The sequence below is a fragment of the Clarias gariepinus genome, chromosome 7, assembly GCF_024256425.1.
Source record: "Clarias gariepinus isolate MV-2021 ecotype Netherlands chromosome 7, CGAR_prim_01v2, whole genome shotgun sequence".
NCBI classification, from domain to species: domain Eukaryota; kingdom Metazoa; phylum Chordata; class Actinopteri; order Siluriformes; family Clariidae; genus Clarias; species Clarias gariepinus.
In genome coordinates this window covers 7,253,424-7,280,859 of record NC_071106.1, presented here as the reverse complement: position 1 = coordinate 7,280,859, position 27,436 = coordinate 7,253,424, and the positions used below count along the sequence as shown (strand labels likewise).

The following is a 27,436-nucleotide window of genomic DNA, read 5'->3' as shown; positions in this document are numbered from 1 at the left end:
TTTCGGGCAAATTTAACAAATTTGTTCTTTTTTCTTACTATTCAGGGAACAGACAAAATTTCTGTAGGACAAGGTATGTCTGTGCGTCTATCAGAATGGTGAGTTGTGATGTGGCTAATGTGATTGGAATCTACGGTATGACTTACCGCCAGTCAGATGGTTCGTAATGTCCTGGAGATGTTGTCTGAAAGGACCGCTGCTCCAGCTCTGCTAGGTTGCAGCCCATCAGTGTGGTAGAGCCTAGGACGCTCCCAGAAGACATTCCAGTTATCAACAAAGGGTAATCTCTGTTGTTGACACCCAGATTGTAACCATTCATTAAAGGCAAATAATCTACTGAACCTCTCGATTCCTCGCTGAAATATGGAAACCGGTCCAGATATGACGATCCTTGTCATGGGTAATGTGCTGCGGACCTTCTCAACCAGGCTCCTGAAGTCCTTCTTTAGGATCTCAGTCTGCCTCAGCCTGGTGTCGTTCGTGCCAGCATGAAGAACCACAGCTAGAATGTTCTTCTTCAGGGCCGCAGGCACCTGTGCAGCAACATCAAGAACACATGCACCAGGTAAACAGCATGCGTATGCCTTACCTTTAGCCATGGTAGCATGCACGTGCCAGATGATGAAGTCTCCGATGACCAGCGCGTCGTGTGCCGTCTTGCAGAGAGGAGTGAAGCGGTTTCGGGTCAAGATTTTGAAGACGGGTGGTGGCGGAAGAGGGGAGGTCCTCGCCCGGGGCATGGCGCGCGTCTTCCACTGCTGCAGTATCCAGGCTTCATGGTATCCCGGCGCCGAGGTGAAGGAAACCTGGGCGGGCTGCGTCCTTGGTGCATTGGACCTGGGCAGAAAATCATGCGGGGTTGAGGTTGTAAGAGAATTTCCACGCCGAGAATAACTCTGGGACAGGTGAGCGTGGGTCCGCAACAATTTCAGCATGGCTTTCCGCTTCAGCTTCTCCACGGCCTCCAGCTCCAAATCCACCAAGTGCAGCTCCAATGTATCCTCACCTGCACACAGAGGCAAAGACACAACCGACATGGTGTCTAAAATTGGAAATAATTGGTGTGAAGAAGCGCAAACAAACTTGTGATAGCCGGGCTAACGGGCTAGCGATGCTAATGCCAGCTAAAAGCGGTGTGCTGCAAAACAATTAAAACTTAACGATATAATGCGTTTTGAGTGAATATATTATAGGATAATATAAATTACTTATCTGTTATATGTTCACTCTTTGTAAGGGGACGAAAAAGTTGAAAAATTGGTCAGTCTGGCGGAGCTCGGAAAAAAGCAGCATCTCCGACAAAAAAAATGCAGAGTATGAACAATCGTCAACTTGCCGCGCTAGCATCATAAGTTGCTCGACAATTGTTAAAATTTCCTGAACAATTTTACCGATCACCTCCATTGTTCAAATTTCCCCCTCTTGGTTGTCGGCTGCGAGTGAAGTCACTCCCCACAGTATAGACCCAGCACTGACGCTGATTGACAGGTTTTCATATAATGCGTTGAAAAGTCAAATGCAAAATTACTTGTGATTGCGTTTATGTTTTGGCAGGCTACATACGCGACACAGAGAAAGTGAAAAAGCGGACGTAGTAATTCATACTTAAATATAACAGGCTCAATTTGCAATTGCATTTGAGTTATGTCACACTTTATGCATCCACATATGGAAAATGCAATTTGCAATTCCTTTTAAAAAATGTCCGGGATTTCCCTCCATAGTTATGCTAATGACACACAGTTATAAAAACCAGATAAGAAAAGCCAGCTTAATAAAGTTGAGCAATTAAAGACTGAATTTAATTAACTTTCTTCTGCTTAATCCTGACAAAACAGAAGTTCTGGTACAAGGACCACATACAGCTGGAAGTAAGCTTTTTGATCACTCAGTAACTCTGGGTGGCCTTTCTCTTCCATCAAGTAAAACAGTAAAAGAGCTTGGTTACAATCTTTTATTTGAAGGTAATTTAGATAATATCACCAGGATAACATTGTTTCATCTTTAAAAAAATTTCACAATAAGGAATATATTGTCAGCAAATGATGCAAAAAAAAAATTTCATGTTTTTAGCACCTCTAGGTTGGACTATTGGACCATCCTGTAGAAGTCATCCCATAAAGGTCTGTCCTGGTCAGCTTCACCTAGTCACCTCAAGCTGAGCCAACATTGTGTTTATCCTTCCTCCAGAGGCTCCTGTATAAACACCCACGCATTCAGTATTGGGAGCATAGTGTGTCATATGTCAATTTGTATATCGAGCACTTTAGCTCACTGCTGCATGGCACATAACCACCACCAATGGCCTTTCGCATCTGCCCAATTGTCAAATAGTCATGTAAAATTTATCAGAGAGAACATTCTGGTAGAAACAGGTCCCTCTGGCTCTGCTCACAAAACTGGGAATTGTGTTTGTTTTTCCTTACCTACTTATTTTAATTCTAAGAAAAAAACATTTAAATCAAAAGCTGAAATTAAAAGGTTTAAACTGCAACAACAATTCATTAATGTGAAGTAAAGACAAAATGTAAACTGAATCAATAACAGAAATTATATTTTACCTTTTAATGAAAAATCTAGGTAAGCTAGAGCTACACTACACTATATCCATGGATGAACTTATCAATTAAGTCAGAATCAGAACCGATATAGGGCAAATGCAACCACAAGGTAGCACAATCCACTGACTTCTTGTGCCAGTCCCAAGTCTGGAAAGTTGCAAAGAGTTGTGGTAGGAAGGGCATTCGACATTAAACATTTGCCAAATCAATCATGCGAATCATTGACAGGACTCCCACACCGCATTGGTCGTGGCCCGGGATAACAACAACCGCCACCAGTGCTGTTAACCTAAAGTGCGCAGGTGAAAATTGGGCTACTGTTAATCAAAGGGGAGGAGTAATGTGTGTTCGTAGGCCGAGAGAAGAGAAAAGGCAAGACTTTAGGAGTGACAGTAGGGACTTTGAATGTTGGGACGGGAAAGGCAAGAGAGTTGGTTGACATGATGCACAGAGGGAAAGTGGATATACTGTGTGTCCAGTGGTGTTCATTTCGTCAACAAAATTAATAACGGAAAATATTTGTCCTAGGACTAAGATGAGACGTTGACGAGATTTTGCGGATATCAGTGAATAGTAACAGTGACGAAATTAGCATGCAATATCGTTCACGAAAAAAGATAAGACGGAAATGTGGTTCGAAAAATAACAAATAACACAAAGCTGTCTATATTTTCATCAACATTTTATTTTTTTATAATCCGCTGTGATGCAGTGTTCATTCATTATGGTGCGAGAGGTAGCGTTTCCTGTGCGCAGACATCCCGTATTAAAAACTACGTCATCTTTAACTCAGTTGCAGCAATATTACTCGGGCCAAGGAGAAGAGACAATATTTGGGCCCATTTTTTCATGATGCACCTTATACAGCCTAAACTGTGCACAAACTGTGTGCATGGAGAGTTTGTGTGTGCGTGTCTCATAGGTGTGGGTGCGCGTATTTCATATGTAGTTGTTTAAGCAGTTAGTAGGATATGTGTGACTGTTTCATGTATATGTGTGCCAGCATTGCATGTGTGTGTGCATAAGTGAAGTTTTATTGAAATAAAATGTTAAGATAATTATTTTGTGAAAAACCTTAAAAAAGGGGTTTTGGCTAGACTAGATTGATTGTAAGGTATAATTAATAATAATCTTATTGCAGAAAGGTTACGTTTTCATTGACTAAGACTAGACAAAAATACTGACAGGTTCTTCTTAATAAAACTAGACTAAAATGTCCAAACTTTTGGTCGACTAAAACTTGACTAAACAAACATAATAGTTTAGGATAAGATAGGATAAGATTGACTAAATATGGTAAAAATTAACAGGGACATTTATCCCGAACTAAGACTAAAATTAAAAATACCAGACAAAATTTACACCAGTGTCCAGGAAACCAGGTGGAAAGGTAGCAAAACTAAAAGCCTAGGAGCAGGGTTCAAGTTGTTTTACCATAGTGTGGACAGGAAAGGAAATGGAGTAGGAGTTATCCTGCTAAAAGTAGTTTGTAAGGAATATTCTGGAGGTTAAACAAGTAGAGGGTGATGATTCTAAAGCTGGAAATTGACGGTGTGATGTGCAATGTTGTTAATGATTATGCCCCACAGGCAGAATGAGAGTTAGAAGAGAAGGAGAATAGAAAGAGAAAGTGAGTTAGATGAAGTAATGCAGAACATGGTGATTGGTGCAGATTTTAATGTACATGTTGAGGAAGGGAACAGAGGTGATGAGAATGTGATGGGTAAGTGTGGTCTTCCAGACAGGATTGCAGAAGGACAGATGGTGGTGGACTTTGCAAAGAGGATGGAGATGGCACTCCACATATGTTACAACTACATTGTAATCTGAAAGAGAACAGTGACGGCTAATTATTTTTAGGGGAGAGAGTAGCCAGACATCACAGGGCACAGCATGTGTAAAATGTAGTGTAGTTTTCAGGGAGGAGCAATGTAAGGTGAAGGTAGAGGTGGCAAAGGCCAAACAAAGAGCATATGAGGACTTGTATGCTAGGTTAGACAGTACGGAGGGAGAGGCAGATCTGTACAAGTTGGCGAGACAAAGGGATGGAGGTGGAAAGGATGTGCAGCATGTTAGTGTATTTCAAGATGGGGATGGGAATGTACTAACAGGTGCCAGGAGGGTGATAGGAAAATGGAAGGAGTACTTTGAAGAGTACTAAATGAGGAAGATGAAAGAGAACTAAGAGTAAATAAGATGACTGTTGTGAAGCAGGAAGTACCAAAAATCAGAGAGAGTCAGGTGAGGAGGGCGGTAAAGAGGCTGAAGAATAGAAAGGCAGTTGGTCCTCATGACATACCTGTGGAGGTATGGAAGTGCTTAGTAGAGGTGGCAGTTTCTGACTAGTCTGTTTAACAAGATTTTGGAGAGCCTTAAAAGCTAGGAGCAGTTTAAATTTAAGGCACAATATCTTCAGTAATTTATAAAATGGGCATACTAGATATATATTTGTTTTCAATCAAATATGTAGAATTCCCTCTGGTGGCACAGTGGTGCAGTGGGAACCAGAATCCTATCACATCCTTAGGTTATTAAATCAGAAGAGTTTTGCATGCTCTGCCCGAGACTTTTTTTTTCTCTATGTTTTCTGGTTTTTACCCATTATTTGTAAACATGCAGATAGGAAGACAGACTACATAAACTTCTCACAAGATGTAAATGAGAATATGAACAAGTTACATGTTTTTCCCATACCTTGTGTTCCAGTATAGACCAAGAAATCGACAAAAGCTTGAGAAGGTTAGAGATGTGTGGGGAAAATGACAAATGATTGTCCACAGTTACCCCTAGATTGCAGGCAGTAACTGAAGGAGTGATTTGATTGTTGTCCAGGGATATCACAAGGTCTTGACCTGGGGATAAATCACCAGGGATGAACAGCAGTTTGGTTTTACTTAGATTGATTTGCAGCTGATGAGCTGCCGTCCGAGGATGAGATGTCTGCCAGACGTGCTGAAATCTAGGTGGAAGCCTGAGTGTCTGAGGGAGGAAAGGAGAGAATAAGTTGTGTGTCATCTGCATTACAATGATATGAAAATCCATGCGATAATATGACCTAACCAATAAACCAGGTATAGAGGGATAACATAAGCTAGGGCCAGGGGTAGCTTAGTGGATAAGGCATTGGACTATGGTTCGGAAGATCCCAGGTTCAAACCCTGCAACCACCAAGTTGCCACTGTTGGGCCCTTGAGCAAGGCCCTTAAACCTCAACTGCTCAGATGTAAGTCGCTCTGGATAAGAGCATCTGCCAAATGCTTAAATGTAAATAAGAGGACCAAGTACTGAGCCCTGTGGGACATGTGGATCCCCTCCATGTCACCTCATATGACCTATCTTCTAGGTAAGAAGCAAACCATTGCCATGCTGTTCCACAGATTCCAAGGCTTTTAGGAATAGATAATAGAATATTGTGGTTCACTGTGTGAAATACAGCTGACAGGTCCAGGGGGATGAGGAAAGATGATAGTTTAGTTAATCTAGCAACATGGAGCTTCGCACTGACTGACATAAAGGCAGTTTCTGTGAAATGAGCCCACCTTGGTCTGGAAGAATTGACAACAGAAATAGGTTAAACACACATACTTAATTCCTAGGCAGAATAAAGTCTTTCTCTATTTAATCTTACAATTCCTTGCTAAACAAAAGTTTGTGTTGATTCTATGTGCACTTGCTATCTGGACTTATAACCACCAACTTTGTTGCAGGATATGCTTATTTACCACTACAGACACAAGTGACAAGGCAAGTGTTCTAAAACTTTTGAACGGTAGTGTTACGTCCCAGGACGTATTTCTTATGTTTATGACCTAGTTTACATCTGTGATGTATATGGTCCTGATTTATTTATTTTGCTTGTTCATTTTGTGCAATGTGATTGTACTTTGTTTCTTTTGGTTCTACATTGTTTTGGTTTGTTCTCTCTCTCTCTCTCTCATTCCTTTAACCATGTATAGACATCAGCTGTGCCTAAGAGGCCTGATTGGGAGAGACCTGATTGGTTGATGAGATGGGAGCTGGTGTATAAAGCTGAGGTGGAAAGCAGGAAGCAGTGAGAATCATTTATCCTGCCCCAGCATGGTGTTGTTCAGCCTGTGTGTTTGTAGACTGTTGTGAGTCTAAATCCTTGACCTTGTGTCGTTAAGTGCTTCTTCCATTACTGAAATTTGATCTGTAAATAATTTGACTCTTACTGTTTATTTTGTTGCTGCCTATATTTAATTGTGGGAGCTGTAGAGAGGTGGATGCCATTTTCCTTTTTTCTAATCATGTTTTCTTCTGTTTCTGGATAGTTAAGGAGTGAGGTAAAAGTTATGTTGTTTATTTGTTTTTTCTTTTTCAGGTAAGTTAGTTTGATCCTCACAACATTTAGACAAGTTTTTGTTTGTTGTGTTGGCCAGGTCCCCTCTTGAAGTCTTTGCTCCCTTTTTCTAAAACAAGAGTCAATTAAAAGTAACAAATTATTTCAAATTTGTTGTGTGTTGATTGCTGGCTGGGACAGGAGTAGAAACATGTAACAGTAGTGTATGTAGCTAAGCCCTGCCCACAACTCACACATTAAAGAAGCCTGAACTACTCTTGATTAATTACCTGAGAGCAAATTACTTAAGACCTACTTCAATCACACTGCAATCACACTACCAAGCTAGGTACGTGATTACAGATTATAATTTTTGTTTTCTTTAGTGTGATATTAGATGCTATTTTCTCTGTTAAACCATAACCCAGTCTAATATTGTCTTCCTAAAACCAAGTGTAGCAAGCACTGCATAAAAAGGAGTGTATCTGTACTAGGAAACTCCTGTATACACCAGGGGGAAGTATCTACAAGCACCACTGAGCATATACATCAAATTCCACCAAGCTAGGATACTTCCAGATTGATATCAATTCGGATAAATCTTGCTGAGGAATTCTTCCATGGTACAGCCCATGTTGCCATGGCAAATAATCCACTCAAGGATTTTGTCAGGTGACATTCACACCTGAAGCGTCATTTGCATTTTACACCTTTCCACAACTCTGCTTTTCCTAAACTATTTTTTATTTTCAACATTGATTGGTTGTTTTTTAATAAAACACTTCCAAAATCCTAACATCTACTGGGACATTACACAGCCTATCGCTTTCCACCTAGCGCTTTTGTTCCTGTACATTCCACCTAGCCCTAATGCTAACGAAGCACTATGGGAAATGTATACAAAGATCAGTGAACTGTTTATTGTTGCTGGATATTTCAACCATGCAAATCTCAAGTCAGTGCTTCCTAGATTCCATCAATATGTGGATTTTGCAACGAGGGGAAAACATCCCCAGCTCATATCAGGCAGATTCTCAGACCACATCTCTGTTATGCTAATTCCAGCATACAGACCACTAGTCAGGCGTTCAAAACCGGTTCTGAAGCAGGTGAAAACATGGCCTGCAGAAGCCATCTCTGCTTTTCAAGACTGTTTCGAGAACACTGACTGGAACATGTTTAGGGAGGCTGCAACTTATGGCGACTTCACTGACTTGGAGGAGTACATGTCATCAGTGACCAGCTACATCAACAAGTGGCGGCGAGGAAGACCACCCCTCCTCCAACAACTAGGTGCTGTGTTTTACTACAGCTGATGTGAGGAAAACTCAGTCAACCCACGTTAAGCTGCTGGTCTAGACAACATCCCAGGCAGAGTGCTCAGAGTTTGATTAGATTTGGCTCCGTTTCGATTAGCTTAGAACATTGCTATCTGTAATGTTATTTAGCTCAAACAAGCTATCTCCAGTTGGCTAAAATACTGCCTTATGTAGCTAAGAGATGTTTATGAATATTTCTGTGGTGTAAATGTTCAAAATGCCTTTTGTTAAGCTTGTACTTACAAATGTCTGTTTAGGTGTAAATGTTTAGAATGTGTTAAATATGTGTGTAAAGCATGTCAAGTGGATGGTGTTTGCTAATGTCTCAGGTGTAAATGTTTGAGATGCACTACATGGTTTATGGCCCATCAACAGATATTTGTCTATTGTCCATCAACAGACACAGAGGGGCACACAATGTATACACTTCATACCTATTAAGCGTCCATACCTATTAATTGCACATGCATTTACTCTGAACAGTATAGGCTAACTTTTTTATTTATTTATTTGTTTTTAGAAATCTGTCTGCATCACCCTTGCCTTCACCAGCACCTCACATCAGGACACGCAAGCGCTGTTCAGAACAATATGATAACCTGTCCCATTAAGAGTTTATGGAACAACCCAAGGAGCTTTGTGATGTCTCTCAGGAAGTAGCACCAAAACGGAAAAGTAATGACCATGTACCAGTTCCAGGAGCTGAATTGACCTTGGATACCAGAGATGTTGACACTGCAGGTCGCAGGTTATGTGCTCATTGCAAAGCAGTGTGTGGCAATGGCAAAAAATGCCAGGCATGCAATGTTCCCCTGTGTCTTCAATTGAACAGGAACTGCTTTCAAGAGTGGCACAGGAATGTGTGACTATAAAAATCAAACACCTATTTTATCCTGCACTGTTCCTGTTTGCACAATTTGCCTTTAAATGTCTGGGTTTTCAATTTTTATTTTGCATTGTTCCTGTTGCAGTTTAATCCTGCATGTATGTTTTTGCACAGTTTATATATATATATAATAAAATATATTCTACCATGTTTTTGGTTTGAACAATTTTACCATGATTGTTGTTTTCACTTTTTGCACTTTTTATTTATTTTGAACTGTTTCTAAAACAAAAAGTGTCTTAGAAAATTTAAATGAATGTATTGTTTTCTGTAAATGAGTGAGGAAGGTGATTGTGATTTTGAAGTAAAACCTCTACATTATAAGATCCAGGTCACAAAAGTCTTGTGCACAAATGTCATGAATGTGTTTTGTGGTCTTATTTCAGGGAGTTTTTTTTTTTTTTTGTCATTTTCAAAAATCAGGCATAACTTTTTTTCTCCAATATACAAACTTGTACATACATGTTGCTCATATTATTGTTGCCCAGTTTGTGCTGAATAAAATGATAGACTTTAGACATGTATATGTTTGTAAGTAACTGAAAAATACACAAATGTCAGGACATGTCGGAATCTCTTCAGGGCTCCAAAACTCCTAAGGGTTAAATTAAAAGCAATATTAAAACAAACATGCACCAGTGCTTTTAAGATGTCCAAAATAAACGCATTCTACCATGGTCCCATTAGATATTACATGCTGATGATATGGCATCCTCCTCATCTGACATCAGTTTTAGCACTGCAGTCTGCCACAGTTCTCTCTCTGCATGTATTTAAATGACCCTACACTTGGACTCCAGCAACTGCAGAACACACCATACGTTAACCCCTAAAAACACTCAGAGAGGTACCGAACTTACTATATAGGTGAATTTGTACACTTACTTATTGTTTTGTTTTTAGCCCCTCCCTTAAAGGAGTCTCTTAGCTGAGACTTTCCTGCACCAAAAAAGTATCTCGTTTGCAATTTCTCATAGTAAGTCCTGTAACATGCTAAATAAAAAAAAAATCAGATAAGTGACAGAAACAATTCAAATTATTAGAGGGACATGAATAATTACAATAACAATTTCTGATTACCCTTTATACACGCAAGGTCTGCATCTGCAAAAGTCATCTTTAATTCCTCCAGCAGATATGTCATCACTGCCTTATTATGAAGTAAACTTATTCTGTGTGGAAAGAGCGAAGTGTCATTAATTACATTTATAATGATTATGTAAAACCATACAAATAACATGTAAAGAAACAACATTCTTACCCTGTTTGTGGATTGTATTTATGTGGGTTGTTTTCTCAATTGTTTTCTCCTTACAGCTTCCTGTAACATTGAATTAAAAATGCTTTAATACATACATTATTAAACAACATTAAATAATTCGGATGTGACAAACCGTTAAATAAGCTAGACACCTACAACAATGTGTAACAAAAAGTAGTTGTGTAGCCAAGTGCTTAGGCTAACTTGACAAGGTATAATTTACTATTATATTGTCAACTAAAATAAAGGTCAACTTATCGCAATGCCCATGTTATGCGCCCTCTTAACTCTTTTATGCACATGGCTTGACTCTAACTGCGGTCTTCACATCAAACATGCGCTCAAGTGCTTCAAGACGCTGAATAACCTTTTTGAGAGGAGCGGTTGCTTCTTCTTCAAACCCTCAAGCTGAGACAAAGACAAAGACACCATGGCATCCCCCCATTTGGCTATGGTAATAAGCACAGCACATCTTTCTGCTAGTCATTAACCTTCAAAAGGCCCTTACACCTCACAGCCATCACCTCTCACCGCCAGCTGTGAGGATTCATCAAATCTTTTACAGATTCCCATATACATCCACATATATAAGGTATCTGGTCATTTAGCAAAATTTACTTTTGCATGCTACCTTTCTGAGCACTGTGCCTCATACATCTGGCAAGCGTAAAGTTTAGCTTACTTCCCATACCCGTATTTGTCTGGAGACACTCTTTTCATGCAGTGAAGGTTTAGTCTTTTTTTTTTTTTTTTCACTATTTTTTCTGTTTTCAGATAAGCTATGCTGTAACATGGTGAGTATACAGTATACTGCAAAAAAAGAGAACTAAGAGTAAATGAAATGACTGTTGTGAAGCAGGAAGTACCAAAAATCAGAGAGAGTCAGGTGAGGAGGGCGGTAAAGAGGCTGAAGAATGGAAAGGCAGTTGGTCCTCATGACATACCTGTGGAGGTATGGAAGTGCTTAGTAGAGGTGGCAGTTTCTGACTAGTCTGTTTAACAAGATTTTGGAGAGCCTTAAAAGCTAGGAGCAGTTTAAATTTAAGGCACAATATCTTCAGTAATTTATAAAATGGGCATACTAGATATATATTTGTTTTCAATCAAATATGTAGACATAAAGGCAGTTTCTGTGAAATGAGCCCATCTTGATCTGGAAGAATTGACAACAGAAATAGGTTAAACACACATACTTAATTCCTAGGCAGAATAAAGTCTTTCTCTATTTAATCTTACAATTCCTTGCTAAACAAAAGTTTGTGTTGATTCTATGTGCACTTGCTATCTGGACTTATAACCACCAACTTTGTTGCAGGATATGCTTATTTACCACTACAGACACAAGTGACAAGGCAAGTGTTCTAAAACTTTTAAACAGTAGTGTTATGTCCCAGGACGTATTTCTTATGTTTATGACCCAGTTTACATCTGTGATGTATATGGTCCTGATTTATTTATTTTGCTTGTTCATTTTGTGCAATGTGATTGTACTTTGTTTCTTTTGGTTCTGCATTGTTTTGTTTTGTTCTCTCTCTCTCTCATTCCTTCAACCATGTATAGACATCAGCTGTGCCTAAGAGGACTGATTGGCAGAGACCTGATTGATTGATGAGATGGGAGCTGGTGTATAAAGCTGAGGTGGAAAGCAGAAAGCAGTGAGAATCATTCCTCCTGCCCAAGCATGTGGTTGTTCAGCCTGTGTGTTTGTAGACTGTTGTGAGTCTAAATCCTTTACCTTGTGTTGTTAAGTGCTTCTTTCATTACTGAGATTTGATCTATAAATAATTTGACTCTTACTGTTTATTTTGTTGCTGCCTATATTTAATTGTGGGAGCTGTAGAGAGGTGGATGCCATTTTCCTTTTTTCTAATCATGTTTTCTTCTGTTTCTGGATAGTTAAGGAGTGAGGTAAAACTTACGTTGTTTATTTGTTTTTTCTTTTTCAGGTAAGTTAGTTTGATCCTCACAACATTTAGACAAATTTTTGTTTGTTGTGTTGGCCTGGTCCCCTCTTGAAGTCTTTGCTCCCTTTTTATTTCAAATTTGTTGTGTGTTGATTGCTGGCTGGGACAGGAGTGATGACCGCCAAAACCTTTTTTTTGGTTGCACCTTTTCTTCAACCCCTAGAAGGTAGAAACATGTAACAGTAGTCTATGTAGCTTAGCCCTGCCCACAACTCACACATTAAAGAAGCCTTAACTACTCTTGATTAATTACCGGAGAGCAAATTACTTAAGACCTACTTCAATCACACTGCAATCACACTACCAAGCTAGGTATGTGATTACAGATTATAATTTTGGTTTTCTTTAGTGTGATATTAGATGCTATTTTCTCCATGTTAAACCATAACCCAGTCTAATATTGTCTTCCTAAAACCAAGTGTAGCAAGCACTGCATAAAAAGGAGTGTATCTGTACTAGGAAACTCCTGTATACACCAGTGGGAAGTATCTACAAGCACCACTGAGCATATACATCAAATTCCACCAAGCTAGGATACTTCCAGATTGATATCAATTCGGATAAATCTTGCTGAGGAATTCTTCCATGGTACAGCCCATGTTGCCATGGCAAATAATCCACTCAAGAATTTTGTCAGGTGACATTCACACCTGAAGCGTCATTTGCATTTTACACCTTTCCACAACTCTGCTTTTCCTAAACTATTTTTTATTTTCAACATTGATTGGTTGTTTTTTAATAAAACACTTCCAAAATCCTAACATCTACTGGGACATTACACAGCCTATCGCTTTCCACCTAGCGCTTTTGTTCCTGTACATTCCACCTAGCGCTAATGCTAACGAAGCACTATGGGAAAGGTATACAAAGATCAGTGAACTGTTTATTGTTGCTGGATATTTCAACCATGCAAATCTCGTCAGTGCTTCGTAGATTCCATCAATATGTGGACTTTGCAACGAGGGGAAAACATCCCCAGCTCATATCGGGCAGAGCCCCGCCTTCTCAGACCACATCTCTGTTATGCTAATTCCAGCATACAGACCACTAGTCAGGCGTTCAAAACCAGTTCTGAAGCAGGTGAAAACATGGCCTGCAGAAGCCATCTCTGCTTTTCAAGACTGTTTCGAGAACACTGACTGGAACATGTTTAGGGAGGCTGCAACTTATGGCGACTTCACTGACTTGGAGGAGTACATGTCATCAGTGACCAGCTACATCAACAAGTGGCGGCGAGGAAGACCACCCCTCCTCCAACAACTAGGTGCTGTGTTTTACTACAGCTGATGTGAGGAAAACTCAGTCAACCCACGTTAAGCTGCTGGTCTAGACAACATCCCAGGCAGAGTGCTCAGAGTTTGATTAGATTTGGCTCCGTTTCGATTAGCTTAGAACATTGCTATCTGTAATGTTATTTAGCTCAAACAAGCTATCTCCAGTTGGCTAAAATACTGCCTTATGTAGCTAAGAGATGTTTATGAATATTTCTGTGGTGTAAATGTTCAAAATGCCTTTTGTTAAGCTTGTACTTACAAATGTCTGTTTAGGTGTAAATGTTTAGAATGTGTTAAATATGTGTGTAAAGCATGTCAAGTGGATGGTGTTTGCTAATGTCTCAGGTGTAAATGTTTGAGATGCACTACATGGTTTATGGCCCATCAACAGATATTTGTCTATTGTCCATCAACAGACACAGAGGGGCACACAGTGTATACACTTCATACTTATTAAGCGTCCATACCTATTAATTGCACATGCATTTACTCTGAACAGTATAGGCTAACTTTTTTTATTTGTTTTTAGGAATGTGTCTGCATCACCCTTGCCTTCATCAGCACCTCACATCAGGACACGCAAGCGCTGTTCAGAACAATATGATAACCTGTCCCATTAAGAGTTTATGGAACAACTCAAGGAGCTTTGTGATGTCTCTCAGGAAGTAGCACCAAAACGGACAAGTAATGACCATGTACCAGTTCCAGGAGCTGAATTGACCTTGGATACCAGAGATGTTGACACTGCTGGTCGCAGGTTATGTGCTCATTGCAAAGCAGTGCGTGGCAAGTGGCAAAAAACACCTTGAAAATGCCAGGCATGCAATGTTCCCCTGTGTCTTCAATTGAACAGGAACTGCTTTCAAGAGTGGCACAGGAATGTGTGACTATAAAAATCAAACACCTATTTTATCCTGCACTGTTCCTGTTTGCACAATTTGCCTTTAAATGTCTGGGTTTTCAATTTTTATTTTGCATTGTTCCTGTTGCAGTTTAATCCTGCATGTATGTTTTTGCACAGTTTATATATATAAACTGTTTATATATATATAATAAAATATATTCTACCATGTTTTTGGTTTGAACAATTTTACCATGATTGTTGTTTTCACTTTTTGCACTTTTTATTTATTTTGAACTGTTTCTAAAACAAAAAGTGTCTTAGAAAATTTAAATGAATGTATTGTTTTCTGTAAACGAGTGAGGAAGGTGATTTTGAAGTAAAACCTCTACATTATAAGATCCAGGTCACAAAAGTCTTGTGCACAAATGTCATGAATGTGTTTTGTGGTCTTATTTCAGGGAGGTTTTTTTTTTTTTTGTCATTTTCAAAAATCAGGCATAACTGTTTTTTTCTCCAATATACAAACTTGTACATATATGTTGCTCATATATTATTGTTGCCCAGTTTGTGCTGAATAAAATGATAGACTTTAGACATGTATATGTTTGTAAGTAACTGAAAAATACACAAATGTCAGGACATGTCAGAATCTCTTCAGGGCTCCAAAACTCCTAAGGGTTAAATTAAAAGCAATATTAAAACAAACATGCACCAGTGCTTTTAAGATGTCCAAAATAAACGCATTCTACCATGGTCCCATTAGATATTACATGCTGATGATATCCTCCTCATCTGACATCAGTTTTAGCACTGCAGTCTGCCACAGTTCTCTCTCTGCATGTATTTAAATGACCCTACACCTGGACTCCAGCAACTGCAGAACACACCATACGTTAACCCCTAAAAACACTCAGAGAGGTACCGAACTTACTATATAGGTGAATTTGTACACTTACTTATTGTTTTGTTTTTAGCCCCTCCCTTAAAGGAGTCTCTTAGCTGAGACTTTCCTGCACCAAAAAAGTATCTCGTTTGCAATTTCTCATAGTAAGTCCTGTAACATGCTAAATAAAAAAAAAAATCAGATAAGTGACAGAAACAATTCAAATTATTAGAGGGACAAAAATAAAGGGACATAAATAATTACAATAACAATTTCTGATTACCCTTTATACACGCAAGGTCTGCATCTGCAAAAGTCATCTTTAATTCCTCCAGCAGATATGTCATCACTGCCTTATTATGAAGTAAACTTATTCTGTGTGGAAAGAGCGAAGTGTCATTAATTACATTTAAAATAATTATGTAAAACCATACAAATAACATGTAAAGAAACAACATTCTTACCCTGTTTGTGGATTGTATTTATGTGGGTTGTTTTCTCAATTATTTTCTCCTTACAGCTTCCTGTAACATTGAATTAAAAAAGCTTTAATAAATACATTATTAAACAACATTAAATAATTCAGATGTGACAAACTGTTAAATAAGCTAGACACCTACAACAATGTGTAACAAAAAGTAGTTGTGTAGCCAAGTGCTTAGGCTAACTTGACAAGGTATAATTTACTACTATATTGTCAACTAACATAAAGGTCAACTTATCACAATGCCCATGTTATGCGCCCTCTTAACTCTTTTATGCACATGGCTTGACTCTTACTGCGGTCTTCACATCAAACATGCGCTCAAGTGCTTCAAGACGCTGGATAACCTTTTTGAGAGGAGCGGTGTGTGCAGCTTGCTTCTTCTTCAAACCCTCAAGCTGAGACAAAGACAAAGACACCATGGCATCCCCCCATTTGGCTATGGTAATAAGCACAGCACATCTTTCTGCTAGTCATTAACCTTCAAAAGGCCCTTACACCTCACAGCGATCACCTCTCATTGCTAGCTGTGAGAATTCCTAGAAATTTTCACCGATTCCCATATACATCCACATACATGAGGTATCTGGTCGTTTCACAAAATTTCCTTTTGCATGCTACCTTTCCAAGCACTCTGCTTCATACATCTGGCAAGCATGAAGTTTAGCATACTTCCCATACCCGTATTTGTCCGGAGACACTCTTTTCATGCAGTGAAGGTTTAGTCTCTTTTTTTTTTTCCTTTTTACAGTACTATTTTTTTTTGTTTTCAGATAAGCTATGCTGTCACATGTGAATGTTTGAGCAAGAAAATAGAGTACCCCTCCTTCTTCAGGACCATAGCAAATGACTACTACCAAAGTAGAGCATTGGCATATTTGGTCAAGCACTTTGGCTGGTCTTGTGGCGGAGCTGTGTACAGTGATAATAACAATGGAAAGTATTTTTCTGAATGCAGCAAAAGAAAAGGGAATATGTGTTGAGAATTGTGAGAGTTTGAGCAGTCAGATCCTGAAAAAATACTAAAAATGATGGACATTATTAAGAAAGGCACAGCAAAAGTAATTATTTTATTTAGCTTTTATTTTGACATGAACATTTTAATAGACCATCTTATTCTAAATAATGTCACTGGCTACCAGATGATTGGTGTTGAGACATAGATTTCTGCTGTGAATATAGTGATACCAGCAAGTTATAACATCCTAGTTGGATCCATTGGTTTTGATGTGGAAAAAATTAAAATTTTACTCTGGGATTAATAATGTTCTTTGAATCTTGAATCTTGAATTGAATGAAACATGCATAGTTTTGCTGACCATGTTCTCATTGGATTTTGGCAAACAGCATTACCTTGCTTGCCTGGAGAGAGACATTTTTCAAACTAAAAGCAACTATAGGAAATATGATTATATATTTTAATATAAAAAGTACAACCTGTATACTTGGGAAAACAGTAGTTGTACTAATGGTTTTCAGGGCTACACTTCCAGGCAGTAACATCATGAAATGGTTTGGGCCTCTACAGCAGAGATTTAGTGTACTTGCCTTCACTCTCATACAGGTCCTTATTTGTGTGCTTTGTATAGCACATTCTTCTCCTTTTTCCTACAAAAACATGAATTACTACAAAGAAAACATCATGTTAAAATGTAATCTGGACTCAGCTATCATTTTCTGGACAGTTTTAGGTTATATAGGTATTCTTGCTTTATTTTGCTTTTATTTAGCATTTCTAGCTAGAAAGTTACCAGATAATTTTATTGAAGCCACATTTATCACATTTAGTATAAACATATACTGTACTATGCTGTGTGGATCCATTTTATTCCAGCTTACGTCAGCTGTCCTGTAGTCGTGGAGATATTTGCTATGCTGGCCTCTAGTTTTGCTTTACTATTCTGTATATTTACAGCTAAATGTTACATTATTCTTTTAAAACCTGAACTAAATACATTGTACATCATCATTATACCGGAGGAATGTTAAACTTGGACACAATGTCAAAAACAAGCAACAAGTTACAGTTTTTCTCACTTGCTAAAACACAATTTCTGAAACCTTGCTCCATTTTCTGAAACCATTAAATGCAAAACCTTATCTTCAAGCACTATTTACAAAACCTCTGACTCCCCTCGCAAAATGAAACTTTCACCTAAAAACAGTTTTACCTGTGTTCAAATTCAAGCACTGCTCTCAAATCAAAAACAAAGTGATCAAAATGATATACACTATCGAGCAGTCAGTAAACAATACAACAAAAAAACAGAAAACACATTGTTCAAAACGTATATTTCTCAGGGAGGAGCCAATTTTTTATCTCAATGTTTTGGGCAATACAATGCACTGTACTACAGTATACAGTACAATACTAAAAGGAACAAAAATCAAAGGAGTAAACGTGATTAATTTGCTTCTTCTCATCTTTGGGCTGAGTCAGGCCAGAGCACTTCGTCAACATCACAGGCAATATTGTCCCTCCTGAGGCAATGGGGGAAGAAGCCTCTTGTGTGCCGTATCCAGCCCTGACATGATTCCTCACCTATATCACCACAAGCTAAATCCATGGCTTGCAGAAGATTTACTCTGGTGTAGGGTTGTCTATCATACACTTTCCATCTCCAAGAGGAGAAAAACTCCTCAATCGGATTCAGGAAAGGCGAGTATGGAGGGAGGTACAAGTTCATAAACTGCTCATTGATGTTAAACCATTCCCTTACCGGAGCAGCTCGGTGGAAACTGACATTGTCCCACACTATCACATAGGTCGGAATAGTATTCTCATTTAGCTCTTGACCCTGATGGTATTGAACCTGCAGCTCAAATAAAATATCTCTTTGATTGGCAATAAATCTTAGAAGGTGCTGGGTGTTATATGGCCCGAGTGTAACATGGTGATGTAGAACACCATGGTTGCTAATAGCAGCACAGATGGTGACATTGCCACCATCGTTGACCAGGGACTTCAACAATGGCCCGCTGTCCAATAATGTTTCGGCCTCTCCATCTCCTCTTTGTTAGATTGAAGCCTGCTTTATCGACAAAGATGAAGTCATGGGGTCTGTCCAAGGATTCCAAGTTAAATATTGTCTGTGTAGAAATACAATATACTGCATTTAGAATTTTGTAAGACGTGCAGAGATAGTGCTATAATATAAAGCTTCCTGTAACATTGAATTAAAAACGCTTTAATACATACATTATTGAACAACATTAAATAATTCGGATGTGACAAACCCTTAAATAAGCTAGACACCTACTACAATGTGTAACAAAAAGTAGTTGTGTAGCCAAGTGCTTAGGCTAACTTGACAAGGTATAATTTACTACTATATTGTCAACTAACATAAAGGTCAACTTATCGCAATGCCCATGTTATGCGCCCTCTTAACTCTTTTATGCACATGGCTTGACTCTAACTGCGGTCTTCACATCAAACATGCGCTCAAGTGCTTCAAGACGCTGAATAACCTTTTTGAGAGGAGCGGTTGCTTCTTCTTCAAACCCTCAAGCTAAGACAAAGACACCATGGCATCCCCCCATTTGGCTATGGTAATAAGTACAGCACATCTTTCTGCTAGTCATTAACCTTCAAAAGGCCCTTACACCTCACAGCTATCACCTCTCATTGCTAGCTGTGAGAATTCCTAGAAATCTACACTGATTCCCATATACATCCACATACATGAGGTATCTGGTCGTTTCACAAAATTTCCTTTTGCATGCTACCTTTCCAAGCACTCTGCCTCATACATCTGGCAAGCATAAAGTTTAGCTTACTTCCCATACCCGTATTTGTCTGGAGACACTCTTTTCATGCAGTGAAGGTTTAGTCTTTTTTTTTTTTTTTTCACTATTTTTTCTGTTTTCAGATAAGCTATGCTGTAACATGGTGAGTATACAGTATACTGCATTTAGAATTTTGTAAGACATACAGAGATAGTGCTATAATATAGAGTACAATTAAGCTTACTGTTTGCACTTCTAATTCACATACATTGTATGTACTGAAGAGTAATGTCATTCACATGTAGAAAATCTGGATAACAGTAAATGTTTCTGAATGTACACTTACTTGCACATACTGAGCTTGCAGTTCTTTTACCCTTGGTGAGTTGCGCTCAAAGGGGACTTTGTATACTTGTTTCGTTTGCATCCTGTTACGATGGAGGACACGGTCAATCGTGGAAATGCTCACACTGTTGATTCCCTGGAAGTGTGTGTTGTCTTGTATCACTCGTTCCTGGATTTCTCTGAGTCGTATTACATTATCTTGAAAGACAGTGCCCATGTGTTTGAGAATGATCATATGCGGCCTCTTGCTCTTGAGTGAATAAAGCCGTCCTTCCACCTGCATGTGGCAACCTCGCAATTCTACAAAAAGTAGATGTGCAGTTACAACAAATATTCATGCAGTACTATACATACAGTGATGAACTTTACAAATGTTTAGTGAAACATAACATTTGTAAAGTTGCATAAAGTGTAGTACAGTAAATTTGCAATTACAAAAATAGAGTAGTATACTCTGCCTGTTCTCTTCTCTGAATGTCCTTACTATGGTGTACACAGAAAATCGGTTTAAGTTGGGTTGCACTCTTAGTCCTGCTTCCCTCATTGTCAGTCCAGGGACAAGAACATGGTCTATGACTGTTGCTTGAATTTCATCAGATATTTCCACTCTTTGTCTTTTTCTTCCTCCTCCTCTTCCTCTTTCTTGCCCTCCTCCTCCTTCTCGCCCTCCTCCTCTTCCTCTTTCTTGCCGCCCTCCTCCTCTTCCTCGCCCTCCTCCTCTTCCTCGCCCTCCTCTTCTTCCTCGTCCTCCTCTTCTTCCTCTTGCTCACCCTCCTCTTCTTCCTCTTTCTTGTCGTCCTCCTCCTTCTCGTCGCCCACCTCGCATCCGCACTCGTCCTCTTACATTGTTTCTTCTATTTATGCACAGACTTTCTTCTTTCTACCTCCAACAACCTGTTTGCTCTCTGAACTGGCTTATATTGGTTGTGTCACATCATTTGAAACAGGTGACATCGATTTTGAGTGGTTGCGTTCAATTAATGACATGTTTTCTCTAATTGTATTTGAGCGTTGCTACTTGTGTTTACCAGTATGGATGACTTGTGCATTAGAGTGTAAAAAGTGTTTTGAGAATGAGCATGTGTTTAGAGTTTTGCTGAAAAGTCTAAGTAAGATCTGCATATTGTGTTTTACCATGTGGAATGGTTTAAGGTATTGACAACAGACTGTACAATTAGCTAAATGAGGTCAGGCAACTGCGAACTTTCTTTAGCTAATGGGTTTTAGTGTTTTAGCAATTGAGAAAAACTGTAAACACTTTAACATATTATATTAAGTAAATCTAATATGCATATAAATTAAAACTGATTAAACTAATTGAAAAAAGTGTTTTATTTCTGTCCATCAAACATATTTTGTATTCAGCAACATGCATGTTTGTAATCAAGAGTATTGAATGATTGTCTAACTGGCACTAAGAATTTTCATTGAAAAAACTTAAAAGAGATATTTTCTTATATTATTAACCCTGGTATATATAAGCATGAACCATTAAAAAAAATAAGACTACTAGCTACTAAAAATCTTCTTGAAAAAAGGTGAATTTAAAATGATAGTTTCGTATATTATTATCCCCGGTATATATAAGCATGAACAAATAAGCAATACGACCCCTTAAGCAATAAGACTATTATCTTATGGGCAACATTCTCCCACAATGTTTATTTGCATTACCTGCATATAAAAATAAATAAATACAATTTAGCATTTTAATAATTTTATCAAATAGCCTTTAGTCATGTGGTGAGACACATTACATAATCCTAGTTAGCAAATATTTGTCAACAACTATGTTCTTGTTGTTAATTATAACCCAATATCATTATTAACATTAAACTGTTAAACACAAGAATATAATTTAAATCAAACTGAAATCAAGATCTATAAAGCAAAAAATAATCACTTTTTTTGGCTTATTATTTACTAAGTGGGCCTGTAAATCTCCATCATTATGTCCTCATGTTAAACACCAGTACGTCTAATAATAATAATAATGTTGTATAGTTTTTTTTTTCTGACACTCACAGTCTACAATTACAACTAAAAGTGGAAAATAATGCCACTCTCTGCAATTGCTGATTGTTCTGTGCTGATAACACCGGTGAGATTGACAGGTACCCTGACCATTAAATAAATGCTTATCTTTAAGTAAAAAGTATGAATCATACTTTTCGCTTTTCACAAGTTAGGTAGGGTTAAAAATTCTTTCTTTGACATATGAAACTAAAATGTAATAGCTTAAGATTTTTAACCACCCATACCCAACAACCATGTGTATGACTGTCAAAATAAGTCACTATATATACACTGCACCTTGTCTACCATAATCAATAATAGTATAATAGTAGCAATCCACAAAGATATTTTTAGTTATTTAAAAATGCTATCAGTGTTAAGTCTACTCCAAAAGTTGCTCACACAAGCTCACATTTTTTCTGCGATATATTTTATCTCATAGCTGTATCACAGATCGTTACAGTATGTGAAGTTTCTGGCGATTCAAGAAAGTCACTGTGCCAGTCTGTCCTTGGTGTTTTAGAAGACATCTAAATTGATATTACAACTGGAGAGGCCAGTGTGGCCTGCAAAACGGCCTGCAAGTTCGCTTTAAACTGACTAATTCTTAAAACTAACTCCGAAGCTCACTAGTAAGACAGGCTCCCCTTCAGATATGCGACGGAGCAGGGCCGCGGTATTAGGCATGGTTGGTAAGCTATTTTCCTTGATGATCCCGGGCTTCTCCCCATGCTATCAAACACAGCAGGAGTGTCGCCACATGCCAGCGGGGCACTGCCAACCAGACCTACACATGCATATTTATTCCTTCCTTTTCTTTCCATCCTCCCTCCTTTAACTCTTTTCTACCCCATTTTGTCCAAATAAATTACCCTTTTTCCCATTAGAGCTTGTTTCGTGTGCGTGCTTTATGGTGTCGCCTGTGCAAAAAGGGTCAAACCCGTTACAATATATACTGTATAGGCATAAACATACATGCATATATGCAGGGTACACTGGGTGCCTTTTTTCTAATTAATTACTGTGGCTTGTGACCCGACTGAATTTTAGCTGTTACCAAACAGGCATTGATAGACATCATCCATTGGTCAACATGCAAACAGACTGGGCTCACTGGGTTTACAGATTTACGGTAATTGTAAATCACTTGTATGGTTAACTAAATTAATTTATATATGAAGATTCAGATAATGTAGATCTACCATCCTGTCCTTTAATGACCTCACAAGTATTAACACTTCTCATTTGTTTGAAATAGAATGTTTATACCCAGAACACCCAAAGCATATCTATAAATATCTCAAGAGTATAACTGTTGAGGTGTTGGCAAGTAAAAGCATTGAGCAAACTTTGTCATGTTATTCATTCTACTACTACTTTGTTCACTTAGCCTGGTTAAGGGGGAAAATTGCCATATTCTGGAAAACCCAGAATATCCTCTGCTGTCTAAAGATGGAGATGTGATAATTGGAGCGATCTTTTCAATGCATGATGGTACACAGATGGAACCACTGACATACACTGAAAAACCTCAACCCTTAATCTGCATTGAGTGAGTTGTAATATAATATTTCCTATTTTACTTGTCTTTATGAATTGTTTTTTATTGTATTCATGCAATGTTTTTCTTTAGATCTTTACTATATTAAATATCAACTGAAATGTATAATTATTTTTGCATATTTGTAGATTTAACCTCAGTGAATTCCGCTTTGCTCAGACCATGATTTTTGCGATTGATGAAATCAACAGAAGCAACAGCTTGCTCCCAAATATATCAATTGGTTACAGAATTTATGATAATTGTCTCTCAAGATTGCTATCTATGAAGGCAGCAATGGCTTTGATAAATGGTCAGGACACAACAGCAGATAAGGCATGCTGTGGACAGGCAGCAGTACAAGCCATCATAGGCGAATCAGAGTCTACACCTACTATAGCACTTACAAAAACTACAGGACCTTTCAACATCCCAGTGGTAAGGAGCAATGTTTTAATCATTTTTTTTTTTTTTTAAGTTACAGAACATACTGTCCATATACATTAAATAATTACCTTTGTCTGATCAGTAATTTGTCTGAAGAGTTAAGTCATTACATCTAGTGATGAACTCAAATTAACTTTCCAACAGGTTATAGGAGTTTTGTTCAATATTGCATAACATGCACATACTATATACTGTATTTATTTGTAACGATCTTCTTTGGGTTTTCTGGTTTCCACAGCTATATGTAAAAGAGAATGTTTGTCACATGTTTGTCCCTGTGTTTCCAGTATTTCCAGGATTGTCTCTTTGTTTACCTTAAACCTGATCAGAATAAATAAAACAGTAAAGCTAAATGAATGAATAAATGAATGAATGAATGTTACATAGTATCATTTACATGAGTATACATTAGGATTTATAGTGTACATAATACATGAGCATCTTTTGTGTTCTTCAGTTTTAATATTAATTGCTATTTGCTGTTAAAACAGGCCCTTGTCTAATTTTGTATTGATAGAACCGATTAATTAGGTAAAAAAAAAAAAAAATATATATATATATATATATATATATATATATATATATATATATATATATATTTTTTTTTTTAATAAAAAAAAAAATTAATTAATAATAAAAAATATATATATATATATATATATATATATTTTTTTTTTTTTTTTTTTTATTAATCGTCCTTAGATAAGTCCTGCTGCAACATGTGAATGTTTGAGCAACAGAAAAGAATACCCCTCCTTCTTTAGGACCATAGCAAGTGACTACTACCAGAGTAGAGGGCTGGCAAATTTGGTTAAGCACTTTGGCTGGTCTTGGGTCGGAGCTGTGTACAGTGATAATGACTATGGATACAATGGAATGGCCATTTTTCTAAATGCAGCAAAAGAGGAGGGAATATGTGTTGAATATTCTGAGAAGCTTGACCGGTCAGATTCTGACAAAATCCTAAAAGTGACTGACATTATTAAGAAAAGAACAGCAAAAGTAATAATTTTATTTATCTCCTATTTTGATATGAACATTCTAATAGACCATCTTATTTTAAATAATGTCACTGGCTATCAGATGATTGGTGTTGAGGCATGGATTTCTGCTGTAGATATAGTAAGACCAGCAAGTTATGACATACTAGCTGGAGCTATTGGTTTTGATGTGGGAAGATTAAACATCCATAGTTTTGCTGATTATGCCGCCAATGAATTTTGGCAAACAGCATTACCTTGTTTGCCTACAGAGGGAGACATTTCTCAAACTGAAATCAACTGTGAGAAATATGGAGAGATAATTCAATATAAAAACTACAGTAATGATATAGCAGAATTGAGATATGCAAATAATGTCTACAATGCAGTCTATGCTATTGCACATTCTCTACACAGCCTTTTGAGATGCACAAAAAACCAGGGTTGTGAGAAAAACAAAACAATACAACCATGGCAGGTAACGCCAAAAAGAGTAAAAAATGAGCCATCAATTTTATTGTCATAAAATAAATTCTTGTTGTCTTTGCCATTTAAAGGTTGTTAATTATCTAAAAAGGGTAAACTTTACAACCAAAGTAGGAGAAGAGGTTTGGTTTGACAGCTCTGGGGCTGTGGCTGCAAAGTTTGATGTGGTGAACTGGCAACGAGCAGTCAATGGAGAAGTGCAATTTAAGGTTGTGGGATATTATGATGCCTCACTGCCAAATGGACAACAATTTGTCCTGAATGCTGATGATATAGTGTGGGCTGGAGAGAAACGAGAGGTAAATACATTGGTATTTCATACGTTTTCACTTTTATTTAATCAAAAAAATAAAATAATTAACTATATATATATATATATATATATATATATATATATATATATATATATATATATATATATATAAACAATTCTAGAGTCTGGTTTTGTGAATATATATAAAACATTTTAACTGAATCATAATTAAACATTTTGCATTAATTAAGTCCTTAAAAGGAAAAGTACAAGAATTTGTAAAGTGGGATGTGCCTTGTGTAAATATAAAGTAAGCTTCTGGTTAAAATGGGTGTGTCAATGTGACCTGTAATGATCTGCAATTTGCTGGCATAAGCTACAAATAATTTGAATAGTAACTTTCAATGGCCGATAGGTCCATTAGTTTAGTGTTTGTTTAAATAAGACTATTTGTGGTTATTTGTGACTTTAATAATCAATCCTAGGCACCATATTGACACCATGTCTCATAACAGCAAGGTGCTGTTTCACATGACATTGTGTCAAATAACGGGGGAGCAAAAATTGTGATAGTGAAAACTGGGTTTTATGGCTTAACAACTGAATGGCATTTTCAGGTAGAACCTTATAAATTAAACCCATAATACATTGTTTATATTAGAAGCCAAGGTCTGCGTGCAGTGAGAGCTGTCCTCCGGGTACCAGAAAAGCTGCACAAAAAGGAAGGCCTGTCTGCTGTTATGACTGTATACCCTGTGCTGAGGGAGAGATCAGTAACCAGACAGGTAATTTAAGCAGTAATGAGTTTAAAACACAAGTTGTTATAGATACATTGTGTATCCTGCTATTATTATTTAGAAAACAGTTACTAAACAATTGCATTAATAAATAAAACCACAAAATAAAATTCAAGTTCCTGCCTAATAAGAATATTGATGATTATTTTTCAGATTCAAATAACTGTGAGCAGTGTCCAGGAGAATTTTGGTCTAATGCTAAAAGAGATAAATGTGTATTAAAGGTCATAGAGTTTCTTTTATTTACAGAAGTTATGGGAATAGTACTAGTACTATTTTGCTTGGTTGGAACTGCATTGACTGTCTTGGTAGCTGTTTTATTTCTAATAGAAAGAGACACTCCTATTGTTAAGGCCAACAACTCTGAGCTGAGTTTTCTGCTGCTGTTCTCCCTGACTCTGTGTTTCCTCTGTTCACTGACTTTCATTGGACGGCCCTCTCAGTGGTCCTGCATGTTGCGTCACACAGTTTTTGGGATCACCTTTGTCCTTTGTATCTCCTGTGTACTTGGGAAAACAGTAGTTGTGCTAATGGCTTTCAGGGCTACACTCCCAGGCAGTAATGTCATGAAATGGTTTGGGCCTCCACAGCAGAGACTCAGTGTACTTGTTTTTACTCTCATACAGGTCCTTATATGTGTTCTTTGGTTAATAGTTTCACCTCCTTTTCCTTACAAAAATATGAACTACTACAAGGAAAAAATAATATTAGAATGTAACTTGGGCTCAGCCATAGGCTTCTGGGCAGTGCTGGGTTATATAGGTGTTGTGGCTTTAATGTGCTTTGTTTTAGCTTTTCTAGCTAGAAAGCTGCCAGATAATTTTAATGAAGCCAAATTTATCACATTCAGCATACTCATATTCTGTGCCGTGTGGATCACCTTTATTCCAGCTTATGTCAGCTCTCCTGGAAAATTTACTGTAGCTGTGGAGATATTCGCTATTTTGGCATCCAGTTTTGCTTTATTATTCTGTATATTTACACCTAAATGTTATATTATACTTTTTAAACCTGAACTGAACACAAAGAAAAATATGATGGGTAAATTGGCATCTAAAACAATCTAA

The 27,436-nt window shown here is 37.7% G+C and overlaps 1 protein-coding gene across 1 annotated transcript; it reads left to right on the top strand.

Annotated features, from left to right (window-relative positions):
- Positions 1–597: 597 nt before the first annotated feature.
- On the top strand, positions 598–27,436 carry LOC128528222 (extracellular calcium-sensing receptor-like). Its single transcript, XM_053500977.1, has 7 exons — positions 598–779; positions 23,257–23,418; positions 23,556–23,844; positions 24,556–25,311; positions 25,391–25,618; positions 26,237–26,357; positions 26,523–27,436. The coding sequence occupies exons 1-7, from the start codon at positions 598–600 to the stop codon at positions 27,434–27,436; spliced, it is 2,652 nt and encodes an 883-aa protein (XP_053356952.1).